This window comes from Gouania willdenowi, chromosome 19 (genome assembly GCF_900634775.1).
Source record: "Gouania willdenowi chromosome 19, fGouWil2.1, whole genome shotgun sequence".
NCBI classification, from domain to species: Eukaryota; Metazoa; Chordata; class Actinopteri; order Blenniiformes; family Gobiesocidae; genus Gouania; species Gouania willdenowi.
The window spans coordinates 14202788-14222894 of NC_041062.1; the positions used below are offsets into that span (position 1 = coordinate 14202788).

Here is a 20107-nt window from a genome sequence, read left to right on the forward strand (position 1 = left end):
AATGCAAAGCTGCAGAATGGTCACAGGTTGTAAATGCATAAAAGATGATCCCTTTTATTCACTAAAAGTGATAATACTATCCAAACCTAAATGTCATTTCATTGTCACTTTGTTTCCACCCTCTATCTACTGTATTATTTTAATGGACAAACCTGTTTACCAAGCCATCCCCAACAATGGTGCCTTGGTAAACAGTGTGTAGGACATTTGAATGGCCGAGTGCTTTATGTTGTCCTGCTAACAATGATGAATCGATTGCACCTGCTGCATCATGTAAACTCCAGCATTTTCACTCATGCAATTCATCCCTTCCTCCCTTTTTTTTTTGCCAATGTGTTATCTTGGACCTCTAATCCTATCCTAAAATCTGTGGAAATGCATTTTTTTTTGGTCTCAGTTTTATCACTGATTTTCAGAAAGTATATCTCCTAATTCAGAGGTTTCTTTATTTTTATTTTTTTTATTTTTAAATATTTAATAGATTTAGTTTCCTTAATCTCTAACACACACACACACACACACACACACGTATGCACACACACCGTCCATCACAGAAGCCTCACTAGACGAGCCACAAATCAAACTGTGTAAATACGCAGGTTCTCTTCCTGTGGAGCAGTCACGACTGTTGCCATGCCAACCTGTTGCACATCTCAGGGTTACTAAGGACGGCCCAGAAGAGGTTCACAGAGGCGGCGGGGGCAGGTGTCTGTTTATGACAGTCGACAATAACCAGTGAGATTTTGGCCAAACTGCCACTGTTCACGTTATTTGACGTCTGTTCCCTTGACTTTTATGGTGTTTTAGAACTCAGTGTGAGTTTGAACTTATTACAGGCAAAGGCACACAACTTCTCAAGCTGGACTGAAAGAGGCTTCTCTAGCTTTGCTTTTACTAATCCCTTATTTCAATCTCTGTGACATATATATATATATATATATATATATATATATATATATATATATATATACAAATACATTTATAAATTCAAAGGCTGCACTTTACTTTTACTTTACCTAATACATCTAAATCAGTCAGGATTGAAAATAACTCATGGTTAGGATTAGGGTTACCCTTGGTTTTGATGACTAAGCGGACCTGGTATCTGGTTGTTGGGGGGGTAGGTTCTTATCCCACACCCACACTTAAAGATCATCTAAAGCAAATTCTGACATTTTCTTCTAAACACATTAAATAGGCCATAAATGTATTCCTTAAAACATGTACGAAGCCATTCAACCATGTATCATTTACTGTAATTGTGAAGCAAGGCTTCAATAACTGTGTTCAGGATTTAATGGGCGGGTCAGAAATCAGGGTCACGTTATGTAACGGAGTCCTCATTAGCATAAACCTGTCCCTGCTACTGAAGCACACCAAACTTACAGGGCCACCATCGGGAGCAATTCGGCCCCAAGCCAAAAGCAAACCACATATTTGTACTCAGGGGAATAAAGCGCGTCCGCTGGTGCAACATTTTCCAAGAAAATAGCACATTTATTCACCACAATTTTTTTTTTTTTTTGCCTCTAGCGGGCGCAGTGTTGACTCTACCCATGAGGGATGCACATATTCGGGCTTGTTTGGCCCAATCAGAGCACTTTTGGAAGCACTATCGACACTGGAGCCACTTTCACACTGCTCTCTCCCATAGACACAGTAAGGAGGCGGCGCCCTTCCCGCGCGTGGGTGTGGTTCCAGCCCCTCTAACTGGCTCGCCCCCAGCATTTCAGAGCAGAGAGAAGTGCTTGTTTTTCCCTGATTTTGAGACCTAATTTTATATACTTGGCGATTTTTTTCATCTTTCAAATCTGGCTCAGTGGTCAATGACACATGTTTCTGTGGTATGACAAACTCATAACATAGATTTATTTCTGCTTTACACAGACTTTAAAGAATATTTATTCCAGGTTGATTGAAGTCCAGTACACTAATGGAGCATGTACTGAAAGGTGAGGACACAATTTTATTTTTGTGTAAATTCCATGTGAAGCTGCATTATTAAGACTACAAAGACAATACATAATAATCAGTATACCCTCTTCCTCTTTTAAAGAGCTCTTCTAAAGGAAACAAGTTATTCCAATGTATAGTAAAACCCCCAAACAGCTGAGTTAGACCAGTATTAGAAATTTATACAAATGTATAAATGTAATTATGAACTAGACATCTTTCATCTTATATATATATATATATACTGTATATATACAGAGTTAGTCAAATTTTTCCTACTACATTTTTTTTACATTTTGCCTTGCCAAAAGTATTGTATCGTTATTGTGAGCCAATTATCGTCTATCATTTCACGGGTTCAAGGGTCATGTGATTTAACCTTCGGAAAAGTTTTGCGCATTGCATTGTGGGATTTGGAGTCCTGGAGATGATTACAAGAAATGGCTCAAACATGGAAAAGTTTTTCTTTAGAAGTGTTTTTTAGGTCATTCTTACCATGATGTCGTGTGTTTCTTTGCCAGAGAAAGAAGACAGTGACTCACGTGACGTCATTTTTGTTCTGCTTTGTTTATCGTATTCCTGGTGATATGGAGTTACTCTGATTTCTGATTTATTCTGGTATTTCAATGGGAACCACAATATCAACTTTTTTATGAAACACAGATACAGTTTAAATGTGATTATGTTGTTAAACACACTGGCTGAAATTCCTACATAGCTGGTAGATGTAGATGGTAGATTTACACCAATGGATACATTACTGTGTTCTTCTGTACACCATATGTGTCAAGGCCCGGGGGCCAAATCCGGCCCTTTAGATTATCATAATTGGCCTGTAGAATAAAATCGGAATTACAGAAAACATGTAAAAATAGTCATTAAGTTGTAGATATCTCGGCCATTCCAAATACATAAATTCAATGAATATCCACAATATTTGCCAAGGCGCACAGTTTACTTATGCATTTATCTCCTGATGACAGTCGTCTTTAATTGCAAATAGTTGGAAAAGAAAAATCTTAATCATTTCCAAAATCCTGCAATTTTATTAAAATTATTCCATGAACTTGTCCCAAATTGAATTAAAATTGCTCACAAACTGAAGGAAATTTCAAGATTGGATATTGTCTGAAGCTTCCATTACTTTACATATATTTATAGGGAAGAATAATGTTAAAATTGCTTGTTTTCCCACCTGAAATTTGCGGGCCACTTGAGATCCAACTGGTCCGTAATTGGCCCTTGAACTAAAATATGTTTGACACCCCTGCTGTACACTATCAACGCCTTTAGTCGCCTTTAAAACTTCTGTTCTGGAATAAACGTGCTGCAGGGTTCTTTACTGTGAATAAATCTTTATTCATCGCTTCCATTTTTCATTATAGAGACAAACACTGAAACATGTGTTGCAGTATTGATTCTTTGTTACTTTCCTTATCTGTTCACCCAGAGCGTCAGCTGGCAAACAGCATGACCAGCAGCGGCACACTTTCTCCCAGTATCAGTGGGATCAGTAAGGAACTGGCAGACTTGCGGCACCTGGTTCAGTTCCCTGAGGAGATCGCCTGCATCCTTACTGAACAAGAACAGAAGCTTTATCAGAAGGTAGATTCATATTCATATTTAAACTCATTTTTACCTTAAGTATCTAAAGAGTTGCTAACACTTTACAATAAGGGTCCCTTAATTAACGTTATTTAAGGCATTAATAAACATAAATGAACAGTTAAATAATGTTATAATAATCATTATAATGTATTAACTAACATACCGGTTAATGCATTAATGAGCCATTATAAATATTAAATATGACTAAATGTTATATAATGTAATCAGCTATCTTTATATAACATAAATTAACAGTTTAATAATATTATAATAATAATCATAATGTATTAGCTAACATTAACTAGCATACCAGTTAATGCATTCATAAGCCGTTAATGAATGCTGATTACTTTAAACATTACTAAATTTTATGAAATGTAATTAGTTAATCTTGGATGCATCATTTATTACTATAATAGTAAAATGTAATATACCTCATAATCATTTATTTACAGTGTTTATTTAGAGTATGTATGTCAATGTCATCACCAGCAAGCCCTTAGTAATGTTTGAATTACTAACCATTAATTAACCGCTTGCTAATGCATTAGCTAGTATGTTAGTTAATACATTATAATGATTAGTATAACATTAATAAACTGTTAATTAGTGTTTAATAATGCTTTAACTAATGTTAATTAAGGCACCCTTATTTAAGGTTTTGTCCTTAAATCAGGTAATTTTGTGTAATAATTAGGCTGTATTTCTTTGCCAGGTTTTACCCCTGGACTATCTCTGTTTCATCACCCGGGACCTGAGTAGTAGCCCAGACTGCCACACTAGACGCCACCCTAGCCTCAAAGCCTCTCTGTCAGCACCCACCATGCCCACACAGAGCGCTCTGCGAGGTAACGCTGTCGAGGATTTGGTGGCCCGATTCAATGAGGTGAGACGTGCTTGTAATTGTGTGTGTGACAATCAGGAAGACGCCTTAGGCAACGTTTGATTAGGTAAAGATGGGACACATGGGGATCTAATCATGTGCAGGTGACAAAGATCCTCCAGGGGATGCGAGCATACGGCATACATTCAATGCTTCTTGTTCTTCTTATTGTTTTTCTTTTTATTCTTCTTGTTCTTCTTATTGTTTTTCTTTTTATTCTTCTTGTTCTTCTTATTGTTTTTCTTCTTGTTCTTGTTCCTCCTCCTCCTCCTCCTTCACATGTTTAAACAATATTTTCTATTTTCTTCTTTTAAATGTATTAATGCCAGTATTGGCGTCATGCTTCGAGAGCATGAAAATAGATGTCAGTCTTTACAACTTTCAATGTTGTTCTATTGCGATTAAAACACATTTAAAGGCAAGTGATTGTTTGGTAATCATGATGTCATCTTTAACTTACTTGCCTCTCACATCAGCTGGTTCTCATTTAGGTCAGAGATGAGGGAGACTGGAAGAGCGGTTTCTCTAATGTGCAGTGTGGCCATATATGGACATGTGTGAGTCAAATGATAAGTGAGATTTGCACTATAACATCTAAATGAAGCTCTGAAATCAGACACTTCGATCTCCATGATGATCAAAATTAAATTTGAAAATATTTATTGTGACAGTCATTAGCAGTGTTGGAGTTTTGTGTTCAGCATTTGGCATTATTCATTTTTATTATGTAACTTTTTACAATCAGTCAACTAATAATTATGTAAATTATTTTAATATTGATGCCAGTTTTTTCTGGTAATACTAAAGTGAATCTGTAATTTAAAAAAAACCCTGCTTCTTGTATTTAATGGCTGAAGTCCTAAACTTGGTTATTTCCTGAAATATTTCAAGCCATGTACGGGTGTGAAACACAAAGCGGTTAAAAAAAGACAGCTGTGAATATGCACTGTTTGAGCCTCTTTTTGCCTGTGGCCGTGGCTTTGCTTGAACAGGGTCAGTGTGTGCGTCAAGTTGTCAACCTTGGTTATGTAATTCTCATGTTTGGGAGAACCTGATCTCCCAAACCTGATCCTCATAGGGCAACTGAAAACACATGGAGACAGACGTGTAAACAAACTTCAAAAGGAGGATCAACTTTGTATCCGACACAAGTTATGCTCGCGTGCCTTTGTTTACGTGTGTGTGTGTTTAAGATTGAATCAAATCGCTACTCATGAAAGTGTGTTTGTATGGGAGGTTGTGTTTTAGTGTACCCTGCACTTGATTAGGGTATTTTACTATTTACTACATAGTATCTCTCTATATCAGGCATAGGCAATTTAGTCTAATTTTGTGCGGTTCCCAAAGCTAATGCACAAAATGATCTCAAAAGGACAACACAAATATAGGAAAATATACAAAAATATACAAAAAAACCCCAAAAACACACAAAACAACAAAAATATACAAAAATGACAACAAAATACACAAAATAACTTCCAAAACACACACAAATACACTAAATGGCTCCAGAAATGCACAAAACAACACCTAAGACAACATAAATACACATAATAACAGAAGAATATACCAAACAAAAATACACTAAACAACAACACAAATACATTAAAGTACGGTCATATGAAAATATACAAAATGTAAACAAAAATGGACAAATTCTTTGTTTCCACTAATAATGCTCATATTTTACTAAATGCTGACTTGAATGTTGATTATGTGGCCCTTGGATTTTTGTGGCCCCCACTGCAATAAAAATTGCTTATCTCTGCTCTATAATTTTCCTTTCCCTTTCATATCCTGCCTCATATCTGCCATACACTCACTACACACTTTTACTGTCTGGCATATCAGTGGACATGCCGGCTTTAAGCCCACTGACAGTTGAAAAAAGCCTTTTTGCTTTTGGACCGTCAGCGTGCTTTAGATGGTGATTGTAATTCAATCCCAATGCTGACTTGTTTCTGCATGATGTCATAGAACAAAAAGTGGCTGATAAAAGATTTTCATGCATGGCACGCACATCCTGGCATGCACAGAGTGAAGGGAAGAAGTGATAAGAGAGCGTGTTTCAGCAAGGCTGTTTGACAGGAAGCCATTTGCACTTGATGTACGGCGAAAAGTTCTGCACAGCACTGCGGAGATAACGCTGCATCTCTGAATCATAAAAGGGTCCTCTTGTGATGTTCTGCAATTGATCTGACTTTTATAGAGGATTGTTTGGCTCTGTAATCAAATGAGCTCATGACTATGAGATTTTACTGAAAACAGAACAAATCCATTGACACTTTACCTGAGTGACACCTGAAAAAACCTCAGCCAGCCTGTCTGACCTGATGAGATCCATTGATTTTAGTGAGAGTAGTACCAAAAAAGGTAAAGTCTTTAAATGTGTTTAATTTGGCAGTTGAAGGTAGCGTAACATGAAGTGTGTCTATATCAGGGTCAATTACATTTTTAAATTACAATTACGTCTTCAATAATTCATGTTCAATTACAACTCAATTATCATTACGTTGACTGCCATTTTTTCCAATTACAATTCAAATTACAATTTATTATTTTCCACTGAAAGTCAATTATAATTACGTTCTCAATTACTAAAGTTCCTTTACAATTAATCACAATTATTGAGCCTTTAAAAAAAATAACTCCATAAAACTTTAGCTTTCTGTTAGCATCACTTATCATGTCTAAAGTCAGCTGTAGAATACATTTAACATTATTATCTATCATCTAACTTTGCTTCTCAAATCTTGGTTATTGAGAAGTAAAGTTACCAATACCAAATTTTTTTGTTCCTAAAAATATTGGTATTAATATTTCTGTTGGCATCATTTTTTGTGTCAGTATACGAGGGCTGAACGATTAATTGCATTTTCGATATCATTTCATTTTTTTCTTGTCCTGTCTTGTACTGTCCTGTTAAGTTCAGAGAGTGTTTAAGAAGTGCAGTCCACACGTTTCATGAAACGTGACGTTATAGTTAGATATGTAGAAAAGGTATAGCCACAGATTTGTTTGCTTTATTGTTGTAATCTGTGCTTTAAAATGTATGTTTTATATTTATTTAAAGTTTAAATAAATCTGAAATTGTTTATTATGAAACAGACTAATTTATTGCTTGTGTTCAGTGAAAAATACATGACAAGATGCCCTTGAAAAAATAATCGCATATTAACATATCAACTGTAACATGGTTTCCCAGTTTTGCTTGAAAACAGCTTTTTTTATGCCAATTACAATTACAAAGTCAATTATCTGAACTAAATTACAATTCAATTACAATAGCAATACATTTTTTCAATTACTTTTACAATTATAATTACATCATAATTGTAATGAATTACCAGCTATTGTATTTACAATTCTAATTGACCTCAACCCTGGTCTTAATGTAAATAACCTACACACACACACACATTTTAGGTCCATGTGTTGCAAGTCTGTGTTTGGTTTTATTTAGTTCTTGTGAAGTAATAGGAGGGCAGGCTTTACTGATTACTACATATACCAGCAATAGATCTCTTGGCTGGAGGGGTTATGTGGGTGTCTGTGGGTGTGTGTGTGTGTGTGTGTGCACAGTCACAGTGAAATCTGATAATTTCCAGTATCCCCCGCATGCGTGTGTGTGTGGGTGTCTGTTATTAAGAATGTGGACCCTGACATAATGTATGTCTGCTTCTATAGTGCGTGTTTGAGAGCAGTGAGTGCACCTGATTCTTTCTTGTTTCTGTGTCTGTCTGAGAGCAGCTGCTTTGTACTCTACATACATGACGACTTTACACAGAAAGGCCAGACTTGATGAGTACGACAACAAACAAAACGTATTGTGTACTCTCAGCTGACTATGATATAACTGTGGTGCCTAAACAAATATTAATTTAAACCGACAGGACAACATTTTTATAATTTGTGACATTTAAAAAAAAAAAAAAAGAATTGTAATAAGTACACTGATGCACTATAGTTTTAATTCCAAAACATTCCCTTTGTGTTGTTTTTGAAAGATATGTTAATGTTTCATTTATTCACACAACTTTTTTTTCAGGACATTTACTTTGATCTTCCTCAAAGGCATGTGCTGATTGCTTTGATGTGTCCTTGACTTCCGCATATTAATAAAATAATATAAAGCACTATATCTCTTTTTTATACGTGTTTTTAATATTCGTAAAAAAAATCAATATGTTAATATTTCATTTATTCAGAAAACTTTTTTTCAGGAAATTTACTTTGATCTTCTTCAAAGGCATCTGCTGATTGCTTTGATGTGTCTTTGACTTCCGCATAATAGTACAATAATATAAAGCACTATACTTCTGTTTAATATATATTTTAATATATTTTATAATATCATTGTTATGACATGTTTTTAATATTTGTAAAATATGAATGTGTTAAGGTTTCATTTATTCAGACAACTTTTTTTCAGGAACTTTACTTTGATCTCCTGACACGTTTCGACTGTGAAACCTATGCAATGAAACCTTAACAAATTATTAAAATAGAAGACAAAATGAACTTGCTGGAATTATTTGTAAAATAATGCGTATACTAATGCATTGTACTGTTTTTAGTTTTATTGTCATTATTATTACAAATGTCTAAAAATATAGTATACAATTACTATTGAACAACTCATCATAAGTCATTACAATTTCTTTGTAGAAAAAACTTGGAATGATGTTGTCTTTGACTTTTACTAATCCTTCTTAATTGCATAACATCAAAAGTGTCTTTATGCTAAACGATCCTGGCTAGCATCGACCTAAGAACCACACCCACAGGTGGCAACTGCCTTGTGATCAAATCATTGTTGTGACATTGCAGGTCAGTTCGTGGGTGACGTGGCTGGTGTTGACCGCGGGGTCCATGGAGGAGAAGAGGGATGTTTTCTCCTATCTCGTCCACGTGGCTAAATGCTGTTGGAACATGGGGAACTACAACGGTGTCATGGAGTTCCTGGCAGGACTAAGGTTGATGTTAAAATGAATGAATTAACGCAATATCGAAGGTTTGGTTTTTACCATACCAACGTTTTGGATTGTTTTCATCTTCTAGGTCCCGCAAAGTGCTGAAAATGTGGCAGTTTATGGACCAGTCGGACATCGAGACCATGAGAAGTCTTAAGGATGCCATGGCTCAGCACGAGTCTTCAGCTGAGTACAAAAAGGTTGTGACCAGAGCTTTGAATATTCCAGGGTGCAAGGTGGGTTCATTCTCTCAGTGTTAAGCTCACTTTTAAAAAGCAACAACACTAGGTTACATTTTATTTCTGCTCCTACTTTTCAGGTGGTGCCATTCTGTGGGGTTTTTCTCAAAGAACTTAGTGATGCATTGGATGGAACTGCTAGCATCATCAGCTTTAAACCATCTATGGATAACTCGGAGGACTCAATCGAGGTTTGATAAACTCCTATTTTTAAATTTATTAATTTAATATTAAGCTGAAATTAACTTTCTCAGTTCATCCTGTTTATTTTTCCACCAGTTTGTATCCGACTACAGCGGCCAACACAACTTCCTTACTCGAAGTGGTTCAGACGGCCTCCACGTTCCAGAGAAGGAAGCTACAGTTAGCAACATCCTTCAGATCATCAGGTCTTCTATCAACCTAAAAAAAAAAATGTTTCTTAAAAGATTACAAACTGGCTTTATTTGACACTTTCTTCTTTTCGCAGATCTTGTAATCGTAGTTTAGAAGCAGAAGATCCCGACGAAGCTTCCACTACTCCTACGTCTACTGGTCCTTCTCCTGCGTTCAGAAGCAACTCCTTCAGAGATCGTTGCCACAATCAGTTAGTTGGCTTTTTGGATTTTTTTCACCTACTTACTGAGCTTTAATCTCATACTTTACTTGAATTACATGGAAATCTGCTGGATTTGTGGACTAAAAAAATAATATCATCTACAAACTGCTAGAATCTCTTACACTTTAGCAGCTAAACAAGCAACAGTTATGACAACCAAACTTTAAAATTAAACATTTTAAGTTGAGCTACTGGAGCATAAGGGATTCAAAAAAGAGAATACAAGGAAAAAAAGCAATCCTCTCTTAATTCAATAAATAAAACAGATAATTAGTGTTTGAAGATATTTATTTAAATGTTTTAGCGCAAGAGCAATTCGTTTTTGGCATATTAAGTATACACAGAGGTTAATTCTCATCAGTTACCAGTTTTGGGGGCTCCTTAGTGGCTTGTAGGGTCCTATACAAGTGCATTGTCCGCATATAGCCAGAAACGGCTCCAATTTTCAGAGATTAGAGTTAATGATAATCCACTTTCAAGTGTCTTGGTCTAGATAACTGGATTCTGTATTATATAAAAATCAAAACCATTCATTTCTTTTCCTACTGGAACTGAATCAAAGCCAACTTGATATTTTAGTTCATCATTTAGTCCTCCTGCATAAACACAGGGCTCCATAATGGTTTTGTGATGACCACATTTACAGGTAGTGTTTAAGATGAACAGACGACCACATCAAAGCCTTTGTCACAGAGAATAAGGATGAGAGCTCGATTTCCTGTCAGTACAGGAAGCTGCAGCTCTCTGGTACCTTTCACACTGCCGTGGCTGAAAGCTAATAACGCAAGAATTTTGGACTGAGTCAAAAACAGATTTAATTCCATCTTTATCCTGTGACATTCGTTTGCGAGGAAATCTGGATTGTCTCTTGTGTTTCCAGACCGTTTTTCTTTGACAATGACTTATGCTTTCATATTAGCGAGCAGGATAGCAACTTTAGCAGGTGGCACGGCATCGTTCCATCTGGACTACAACAGATAAACATCATTGTGCTCAAAGAGATCTGGATTTTGTACCTGTTTGCATAATTTGTAGCAAATTACTTACATCACCCGACAGTTAAATCCCCTATTTCCTGCCTTTTTTTGTCTTCTCACTCTTCCTCTCCTTTACGTCTCCCATTCCAGTTCCCATTCATTTAGGACAACACCTGAAACAAACCATGTTTTGTAAGTGATTCATGAATAGGAGCTGCAGGAATTTGATCAGCGTTTACTAACATGGACATGGTTTGGGTTGCACAGCTTGAGTTAATGCTTGTTTAGTACTGAAAGAATGAGCTGTGGCAAATGCATGGATGTTTCTCTTTGGTAAACCAGTCCCTTGTCCAGTTTACATAACTTATAATAGGGGTTTCCTTTGTTTGACTAAACGTCAGTCCACATAAATCTACCATGCTTGAAGTTTAAATATAATTACTGTATAGCAGGGGTGTCAAACTCTGGGGCCAAATTTGGAGCAGTTTATCTTAAGTGGGCTACAGATTTTACATTGGAAATGATTAATTTAATCATTATTGTGGTCTACTTTGCACTTCCATGCATAAATTAATGATTAAACATGTATGGCACTGATAATATCAAAGCAATAAGTGACAAATATCAGTCCCTGCAGGATCTTCACCTTCAATTTATATGATTTTGTGACCAAGTTATGAGATGAAATGAGATGACATATGACATGGGAGGACAGGAGCGGAGAGATGTAATTTGGGGAAATTTTGTGGAATAATTTGAAGAAAATTGCAGGATTTTGGAAAAATTGAGTTATTTTAACAATTTCAGATTAAAAAACTGACTGCATGGAGAAATTGTAAGCTCTGCTAATATTGTGATGTTTAATTTAATTTGTGAATTATTTTGAAGATTTACACAATGACATGGCTTCTCTGACTTTTTTTGCTTGCTGCTGTGGGCCTAATTGAATGCTCTAAAGGGCTGAATTTGGCCCCCAGGCCTTGAGTTTGACACAGGCTGTAAAGGAAATTAGCCTAAAATCTGACACAAAATTTAATCTTTTCCCGCTTCCAATCTGCTCCCGACAGATTCTCGGTTGGTGACCTGTCAGATTCAGAAGGTGACCTATCGTCCGACTCCGTGGTGCATGAGGCAGAGTTTCAGGGGACCGAAGAGACACATCGAGCTTTTAACCACGGCACAGAGCTCATACCCTGGTAGGACACACACAGATAGTCACGATCACCGCACTTCACTGGATGTGCCACAAACCTCAGGGTTCCTCTCTGTAGGTACGTGTTGTCACTACAGCCAGACGTTCACCAGTTCCTGCTGCAGGGAGCCACGGTCATTCATTATGATCAGGACAGCCATCTCACAGCTCGCTGTCTGCTGCGTCTACAGCTGGATAACACTACACTCACATGGGGTAGGTGGCAGCAGGAATAATAGCACAGCGTTATGTATAGGCATCAAAATGAAAAACTGCTTTAGTGAGAATATTTTTGTTCGTGTGGTTATTAAGGTTCTGTCCATTTGAGTGTGTGGTTAAAGCCGCTTGAGACAATATTTATTTAATTTTTTAAAATCAGATACAGGTGCCGTGTAGGCCTAATAGACCAATAAATCAAAGATCATTTGCTCGAAAAAAAGCTGTAAAAGATTTAAATTTCCTGCTAAAAATGTTGCATTCATCTCTACTGAGGACAGTGAATCCCTTGACACCATTTTTGTTCTAGTTTGTTCCAGGTATTCTACGTCAGTTTTTCTCAAATGGGGGTATGTGTACCCCTAGGGGTACGCGATAGCACTACAGGGTGTACTTGAGAGAGTGGAAAATTAACAAATAAAGTGTCAGTCTTGGTCCTGCACCAGGCATGAGATGACCGGAAATGATAAAAAAAACTATAAGAATAAATCTATTCAGGAGGCACTAAATCAGTGTTTTTCAACCATTTCTAAAAATATTTAAGTAGATTTTTGAAATTTTGAAATTGTTAATCTTTTTTTTTTTTTTTTTTTTTTTTATTAAAACGACACACAATCTTAAACAACTGTATTTCTATACTTTTACTTTGTGAAATATAAATCCAGTTCAACTAAAATGCAGTTGAACAAAAATATCATCTCAAACACAAAAACTAATTCTAGGTAGCCAGAAATTATTGATATCAAAATGGGGTCAGGATCCAAAAAAGATTGAGAACCACTGCACTAAATACTGTTTCTTTCCACTTATTTACAAAATTAGATACTTTAAAAGTGTGTTTTCACTCATTCATTCCATCATTATGCTTTATAGTTGGTTTTAAATAGTTTCCTGAGCAAAATGTTGTAGTTGAACATAGGGGGTACTTAGATTCAGAAATAAGAGAAAGGGGGGGGTACTTGAGCCCAAAAAGTTTGAGAACCACTGGCCTACGTGATATCACCTCACTCCACCAGACATTCATTTTCGGCTAGATTTGGATCTTTCCGTATAAACCTGGAAAAACTCATCCGTCATCGTTTTGCCAGAACTTTCAGTCTATGAAAACACCCAGAAATGTGTTGGAAAGTCACCTTGACAGAGTTTTTGGGGCAAACGCAAATAAATCATGGTAAGAATCTGTCTACAGGACGCCACGTTAGAGCTGAGGAACGATTAGCGTGCGAAAGATGCAAAAATGGATGCTGAGGAGATGAACCAAAGGCTTGCGTTTGGAAAACACATAAAGGATAATCGACTCATTCTTGAGTGTGTGCACAGATTTTAATGGTGTTCAGGCCGTATTCTGCAGGGCTTGAGCTATGTCGGTAGGTACTCTACTCCACATCCCATAAGGCATTGCACAAAGCTTTTTTGATAATGTCAAGAAACAGAAATGAAAACAAACTGTCGTGTGACAATTTCAACCCTTTTGTGCTGATGAATTAGATTTATTCATCTATGATGCCTAAACTATGTCTTTATCTGATCAATTGAAAGAGTGATTCAAACATACAGTGGGGCAAAAAAGTGTTTAGTCAGCCACCAATTGTGCAAGTACTCCCACTTCAAAAGATGAGAGGCCTGTAATTTTCATCATAGGTATACCTCAACTATCAGAGACAAAATGAGAAAAAAAATCCAGAAAATTACATTTTATTTTTTAAAACTTTATTCTTTCTTTGTGGTCCAGCACCAACTAATCCAATGAGAGGTAATGGTTCGGTCTGTCTATGACCCAGAAATGGGTTACAAACCACAGACTGACAACATTCCTTACATTTTACTTGAGGGAGACCATGCATTATACAAATTAATCTCAAATAACTTTAAATTATTTTACTAATATAGTCTTAAGAGATCAGATGCATAATAGCAGAGCTATTTAGCTATTAGCTGAGTTCCATCCACAGCTTGTGTGTCAAAAAATACAAATAAAACACAGTGCAATAACACGTATAACAAGAATATATTGAAAAATGTGGATGCAGGACTTAAAACAACAGCTGTGAAAACAATCTCTGCTTCTGTTCTAACTTTAACGATCCTCCTTACATCCGTGGACTTTGAACACAAGTATATTTACTTGTCACCCTAAATAAAAAAGCCCTTTTTCCTGTGTCATTTTCATTCTTTAAACACACAGAGCGTGTGTTTGTCTAAACGACATTTGCCTCGCGTCTTGAATAACCCATGCAGTTTTAAATGGTTGTAAAAGTGTACCAGAGTTTCTTAATTTCCTCTGTCTTTATTGCATTTCAAACATATCGTAAATGTGATGATTTATGATTTATGGCAGGGAAGCCTCAAAGCGGAGGAGCCTCCACCATGGAGCATCCACCGGGGTTAGGACAGGCGGTGGCGGTGGGACTAGCAGAAGGCCTGTTGGACATGGCAGTGGTGAAGGTTTGTTTAAAAAAAAAAACGTCTTTTTTTTTTTAATGTTTTCTTGTGTTAAAGACTGAAGGACTGTTTTGTTTGTTGTAATAATCTGCAGGCAGTGTTTCTGGGTCATCACGGGGTTGATGTACATACCGTCTGTTTACAAAACAAACTGTGTCACATGACGGTGGAGAAGAACGCTCTCACTCTCCTCTATGGTGTCAGTACTACTGACAACAGGTTTGTTTCTGCTAACCACTGCACATTTTAACACAGGGGTCACCAACATGGGGCTCGCGGGCTCACGGTAGCCCGCATGGACCGTGTGATGTGCCCTCAGGAGCTCTAGTCACCAATGAGCTTAAAATCTTATTTTTGTTTATTTATTGTGGATCCCCATTAGCGCAGTCAAGCTGACGCTATTCTTCCTGGGGTCCAATAAAATAGTTTTGTTAAAATACAATAATTTTACATTTACATCATTAAAACAAAAATCAGTTCATTTTACTATTAATAAGTGATCTAAAAATCATAAAACATTATCCCAATCCAAATTCATGAAATGCAAACTCCATTTCATTTCCGATTTCAACCATAACACAATAAAGTGTAAATCAAAGTGGTAGCCAGGGTTGGGGTCAATTCAAATTATAATTGCGTAACTGATAATTAGTTATGGTGTAATTATATTCATAATTGTAATTGAAAAATTTAATTGACCCCATCCCTGGCAGTAGCCCTTTGGTTTACTCAGTACTTTTGATGTAGCGCACAGTTTCAGAAAGCTTGGTGACCCCTCTTTTAATGCCACAAACTCACTGGGGTTTTACTTTGTCTCCGTCTAGACTCCTGCACTTTGTGGCCCCCAATCACACAGCACAGATGCTCCATAAGGGCCTCACAGAGTTGGTGAATGCCACAAGGAAGCTAAGGAAGTTCCCTGACCAGAGACTGCAGTGGCTGAGGAGGCAGTATGTCAGTTTGTATCAGGTGAGCTCTCAGTTGACCTTACTTTGCTAGCTGTGCTTCTTTTCCATCAGCGTCTGAATAAATAATAGATTTATATCGACTCCCAGAGAGGCTGTGTAGCAAAGTGAAAGCTAAGCACTAAAAGGTGCTTTCTAGCGTTATCAATTCTCCCAGATGCAGCACACACTGATCTAATGGTTTAGAAGGGGGTTTAAAGGTTAAAATGCTTGGATTTTATGACTGTATATATATATATATTTTTATCCCTTTTGGATCTGTGTCAACATCTCTTAGGAGGATAACAGGTATGAAGGCCCCACCCTAGCCATAGCCATCGAGCTGTTTGGAGGGCGAAGGTGGAACATGGGTACAGGTGGAGTGGAGAAAGCAGGCACGCAGAAAAACATCAGCGATAAATCCAAGAAGAAGAAGAAAGCTCTTGTCAGGGTTAGTGAATGGATGAGATTTTTTGTCTTTATAACTAAATTGTATGTTAATGACTTTGTAATTGTAATTCTATGGACATTTCTATGGAATGTCATGAAAATTCAACACAAACTGTCATTTAAAAATGTACTTAAACACAAAACTGTGTAACCATGGCTTACACATATGTAGTTAACAATTAATAAAATTTGTTTCATATCAACTTTTCCCACTTCCTGTCACTTCTTTTCAGGTAGATTTTACCATTTAAAAAACATTTTAATTGAGGGGTATAGTGACAGAAAAAAAAGGCTTAATTGATTAGAAGCCTAACAGGGTAACCATGAGATAAAAAAAACAAATTAGATGATAGATAACATTTTTTTGTATATTTTACAGGTGATTTAATTAAGACATGGGTCATAACTGACCCGCTATCATAAGAGATGCTAACAGAAAGCTAACTCAAGAGGAGTATTATTTCAGGCTCGGTAATTGTTAATAATTGTAATTGAACTTAAGTAATTAAGAACTTAAATGAAATTGACTTCTAGGGGGTAATAATTTTTATTGTAATTGGAAATATGCTGGCCACTGTAATCATAATTGGGTTGTATTGAACCCACTACTGGTATATATTCTGATGATACTGTGTTGCTAGGGTTGTTCTTATTATCTCTGTGGGCTGATCCTGCACAGGGAGACAGTGGAGATGCCACTGACGACGAGATGGTTTCCAGGAAAACTCGGAGCTGTAAGGAAGGACTGTCTAGGAATGGACCTGATGGCGACAGCATCGATCAGGAAGATATAGGTGACATTTTATCAAGTCTATTGAAATCAAACAGGTATTCTGTTTACCAAGTTATGCCCATGTTTACTGTATAATTTTCATTATGGCATTTTTGACTTTTTTTGGTTTAAAAAAAACAAAACACGGATAAAAATGTTTTACTTCTTATTTGAGTCAGCTAATTATTGTATTTTTGGTTCTTCCTGGGATTCGTCAACAGAAGACAACTTCTCTGGCCTCTTCTCCCTCTCATCCAATAAAAACTCTGGATTGCTGGCATCCTCTTCCTCCTCCTCCTCCTCTTCCTCCAGCATGGCTGGCTCCAACCACTCCCGTCCTCAGTCTTCTCCAGTGTTATCAGGATCAGCAAAATCCCAGCCAGGGTATGATTATTGACTATACAAGGCCAACTGCACAGATACAGTGTTTTAAAAGCGTATTTATTGCTCCTGCAGAACGTGGAGCAGCAGGTCATGGCACGGGCGTGGAAAAGCCTGCTTCAAAGGCTTCCAGAATCTCATGATTTCCGACAGCACGATGAGTTTCATTGAATTTGTTGAGCTATTCAAGTCATTTAGGTAAGCTTGTTTTCTTTTTAACTCTACAAATCTGCCTCAAAAACCCTTCAAGCAAATACACGGTGTGGTTTAAAGCAATGGTTCACAAACTATTTTTACTCAATTACTTCCTTTCTCGGCCCGGGGGCCAAATCCGGCCCTTTGGAGCATCCAATTTGGCCCACAGGAGATGTCCTCATGATTGCAGTCATTTTTAATGTTAAACAGTTGAAAAAAACATCAAAATCCTTTAATTTTCCTCAAATTATGACATATTTCCCTTAATTAAATAGAAATTGGTGTCAAAATCTAGGAAATTTAAAGTGAGGATCCTGTTGGGACTGATATCATTTGGATTATGTTGGTTTCTTACATATTTTGTATTTTATGTATACGTAGAAGTAAAAACTTGGGCACAATAATGTTGAAATACTCGTTTTCGTGGTGAAAATCTTTGGCTCACTCAATTTGCTCCGTAACTAACTAAAATCAGTTTGACACCCCTGGACTACAACATTTTGCTCAAAATACTATGAGAAAACAACTATAGAGCATAATGATGGAATGAATAACACATTTTAAAGAACCTCATTTTGTAAAAAGGTGGAATGAAACAGTATTTAGTGACTCCTTAATAGATGTATTTCTATATTGCTATTTCACTCCTGTGGGACTGAAACTGACCCTTGTATTTTTAGTTCATGTTCTAATCAAAACCATTTCCATCATGATTATTACTATTATTATCATTTTTAACTGAAAATCAACACTATAAAACCTTTGGTTTGGTAATTTTCCAAACTCTCTCTCTCTCTCTCTCTCTCTCTCTCTCTCTCTCTCTCTCTCTCTCTCTCTCTCTCTCTCTCTCTCGTAGTAGTAGTGCCATATGGGTACACAAACCCCCATTTGAGAAACACTGGTTTAAAGTGCTGAGAGTCCAATCTAAAAGTCCTCGGCTCAGCAGTTCTCATCAAACATTTTCCTTTGAATTCAGCAAATATCTAAGATGTTTGGATATGAATGTGTCCACAGTCTGGTCCTCCTTCATCTCTTAGATTACAGTGCATCCTTTAATCTGCTGCCCAGCAAGTCAACATGTTATTATTTCAACGTTTGAGGCAAGCCTTTTGCTGCTGAAATACTAAGTGTTGTCTCAAAATTGAGTTTGACTTGACGTGAATTTACGAAAGACTTTCCTTTTTTTTCCCAATGTCTTTTTCCTTTAATGTACAATTAAAGGGTCTGTGCAAGCCAATAAATGGGAAAATAATAATGTGGTCTTTATCTTGACATGAAATGGAGGAGTTATCTCTTGCTTCTTGTTTTCCTCCCAGTATCAGAAGCAGGAAGGACCTAAAGGAGCTGTTTGATACCTTCGCTGTTCCATGTAGTCGCTCATCTCCAGAATCACCTCCTCTTTACACCAACCTCAGGATAGACGACAGAGACACTGGGCTACAGCCTGACCTTGGTAATACAAACAAATCCTTAACAAAACAAAGAGCTCCTTTAGCTGTTTACATCACCGCGTGTTTTCATCCTAATGCTTCTGCTCCTCTTCAGACCTGCTAACTCGTAACGGCTCAGATCTCGGACTATTTATCCGAACAAGGCAGCAAATGTCTGACAACCAGAAGCAAATCTCAGACGCCATAGCGGCAGCCAGCATCGTGACTAATGGGACGGGTGTTGAAAACGCCTCATTGGGAGTCCTGGGATTGGCAATTCCTCAGCTCAATGACTTTTTGACCAACTGTCAGAGGGAGCACCTGAGCTACGATGAGATTCTCACCATTATACAGGTACAACTGGAATTATGGAAACGATCCAAAATGAAAGGAGACTTTTTATTCGTAGAGGTGGAAGAGAAGGAGAGAAAAAATATCTTTGACACAAGATTTTTCATTTTGCTCTGACAGAAATTTGAGCCTTCTGCAACCATGAGACAAATGGGCTGGATGTCTTTTGAAGGTTTTGCAAGGTATTGTAAAAACTGAACCTTTTAGGATGTTAAGTACATCTAAGTCACTTCAATACATTAAAGACTTATACCTATTATTCTGAGTATCATTTACTAAAGTCTAAACGGTTTCCATTCCAGGTTCTTAATGGACAAGGACAACTTTGCCTCTCGTAACGAAGAGTCTCAAACGAACCTAGACGAGCTACATTACCCTTTATCCTATTACTACATTGAGTCTTCTCATAACACTTATCTGACTGGACACCAGCTCAAAGGAGAGTCCTCTGTTGAACTTTACAGCCAGGTACATTTGTAGAACTGAAAACTAACTAATTTCCT

The 20107-nt window shown here is 37.0% G+C and overlaps 1 protein-coding gene across 10 annotated transcripts in view; it reads left to right on the forward strand.

Moving 5' to 3' along the window:
• The window catches only part of plce1 (phospholipase C, epsilon 1), a 95918-nt gene that overhangs the window by 54084 nt on the left and 21727 nt on the right, over positions 1-20107 (forward strand). For 6 of the 10 annotated variants that reach the window (XM_028476063.1, XM_028476066.1, XM_028476065.1 and 3 more), the window contains 21 exons: positions 3404-3558; positions 4277-4447; positions 9275-9420; positions 9506-9653; positions 9737-9847; positions 9936-10045; positions 10126-10242; positions 11382-11423; positions 12299-12427; positions 12503-12639; positions 14978-15084; positions 15176-15300; positions 15906-16050; positions 16324-16476; positions 17155-17269; positions 17469-17631; positions 17704-17826; positions 19140-19276; positions 19369-19607; positions 19725-19786; positions 19907-20072. In XM_028476063.1, coding sequence (XP_028331864.1) covers positions 3404-3558; positions 4277-4447; positions 9275-9420; positions 9506-9653; positions 9737-9847; positions 9936-10045; positions 10126-10242; positions 11382-11423; positions 12299-12427; positions 12503-12639; positions 14978-15084; positions 15176-15300; positions 15906-16050; positions 16324-16476; positions 17155-17269; positions 17469-17631; positions 17704-17826; positions 19140-19276; positions 19369-19607; positions 19725-19786; positions 19907-20072 — 2801 coding nt within the window. The remainder of the gene's footprint in view (positions 1-3403; positions 3559-4276; positions 4448-9274; positions 9421-9505; positions 9654-9736; positions 9848-9935; positions 10046-10125; positions 10243-11381; positions 11424-12298; positions 12428-12502; positions 12640-14977; positions 15085-15175; positions 15301-15905; positions 16051-16323; positions 16477-17154; positions 17270-17468; positions 17632-17703; positions 17827-19139; positions 19277-19368; positions 19608-19724; positions 19787-19906; positions 20073-20107) is intronic. The other 4 variants (XM_028476067.1, XM_028476072.1, XM_028476071.1 and 1 more) reach the window with 1 other exon arrangement.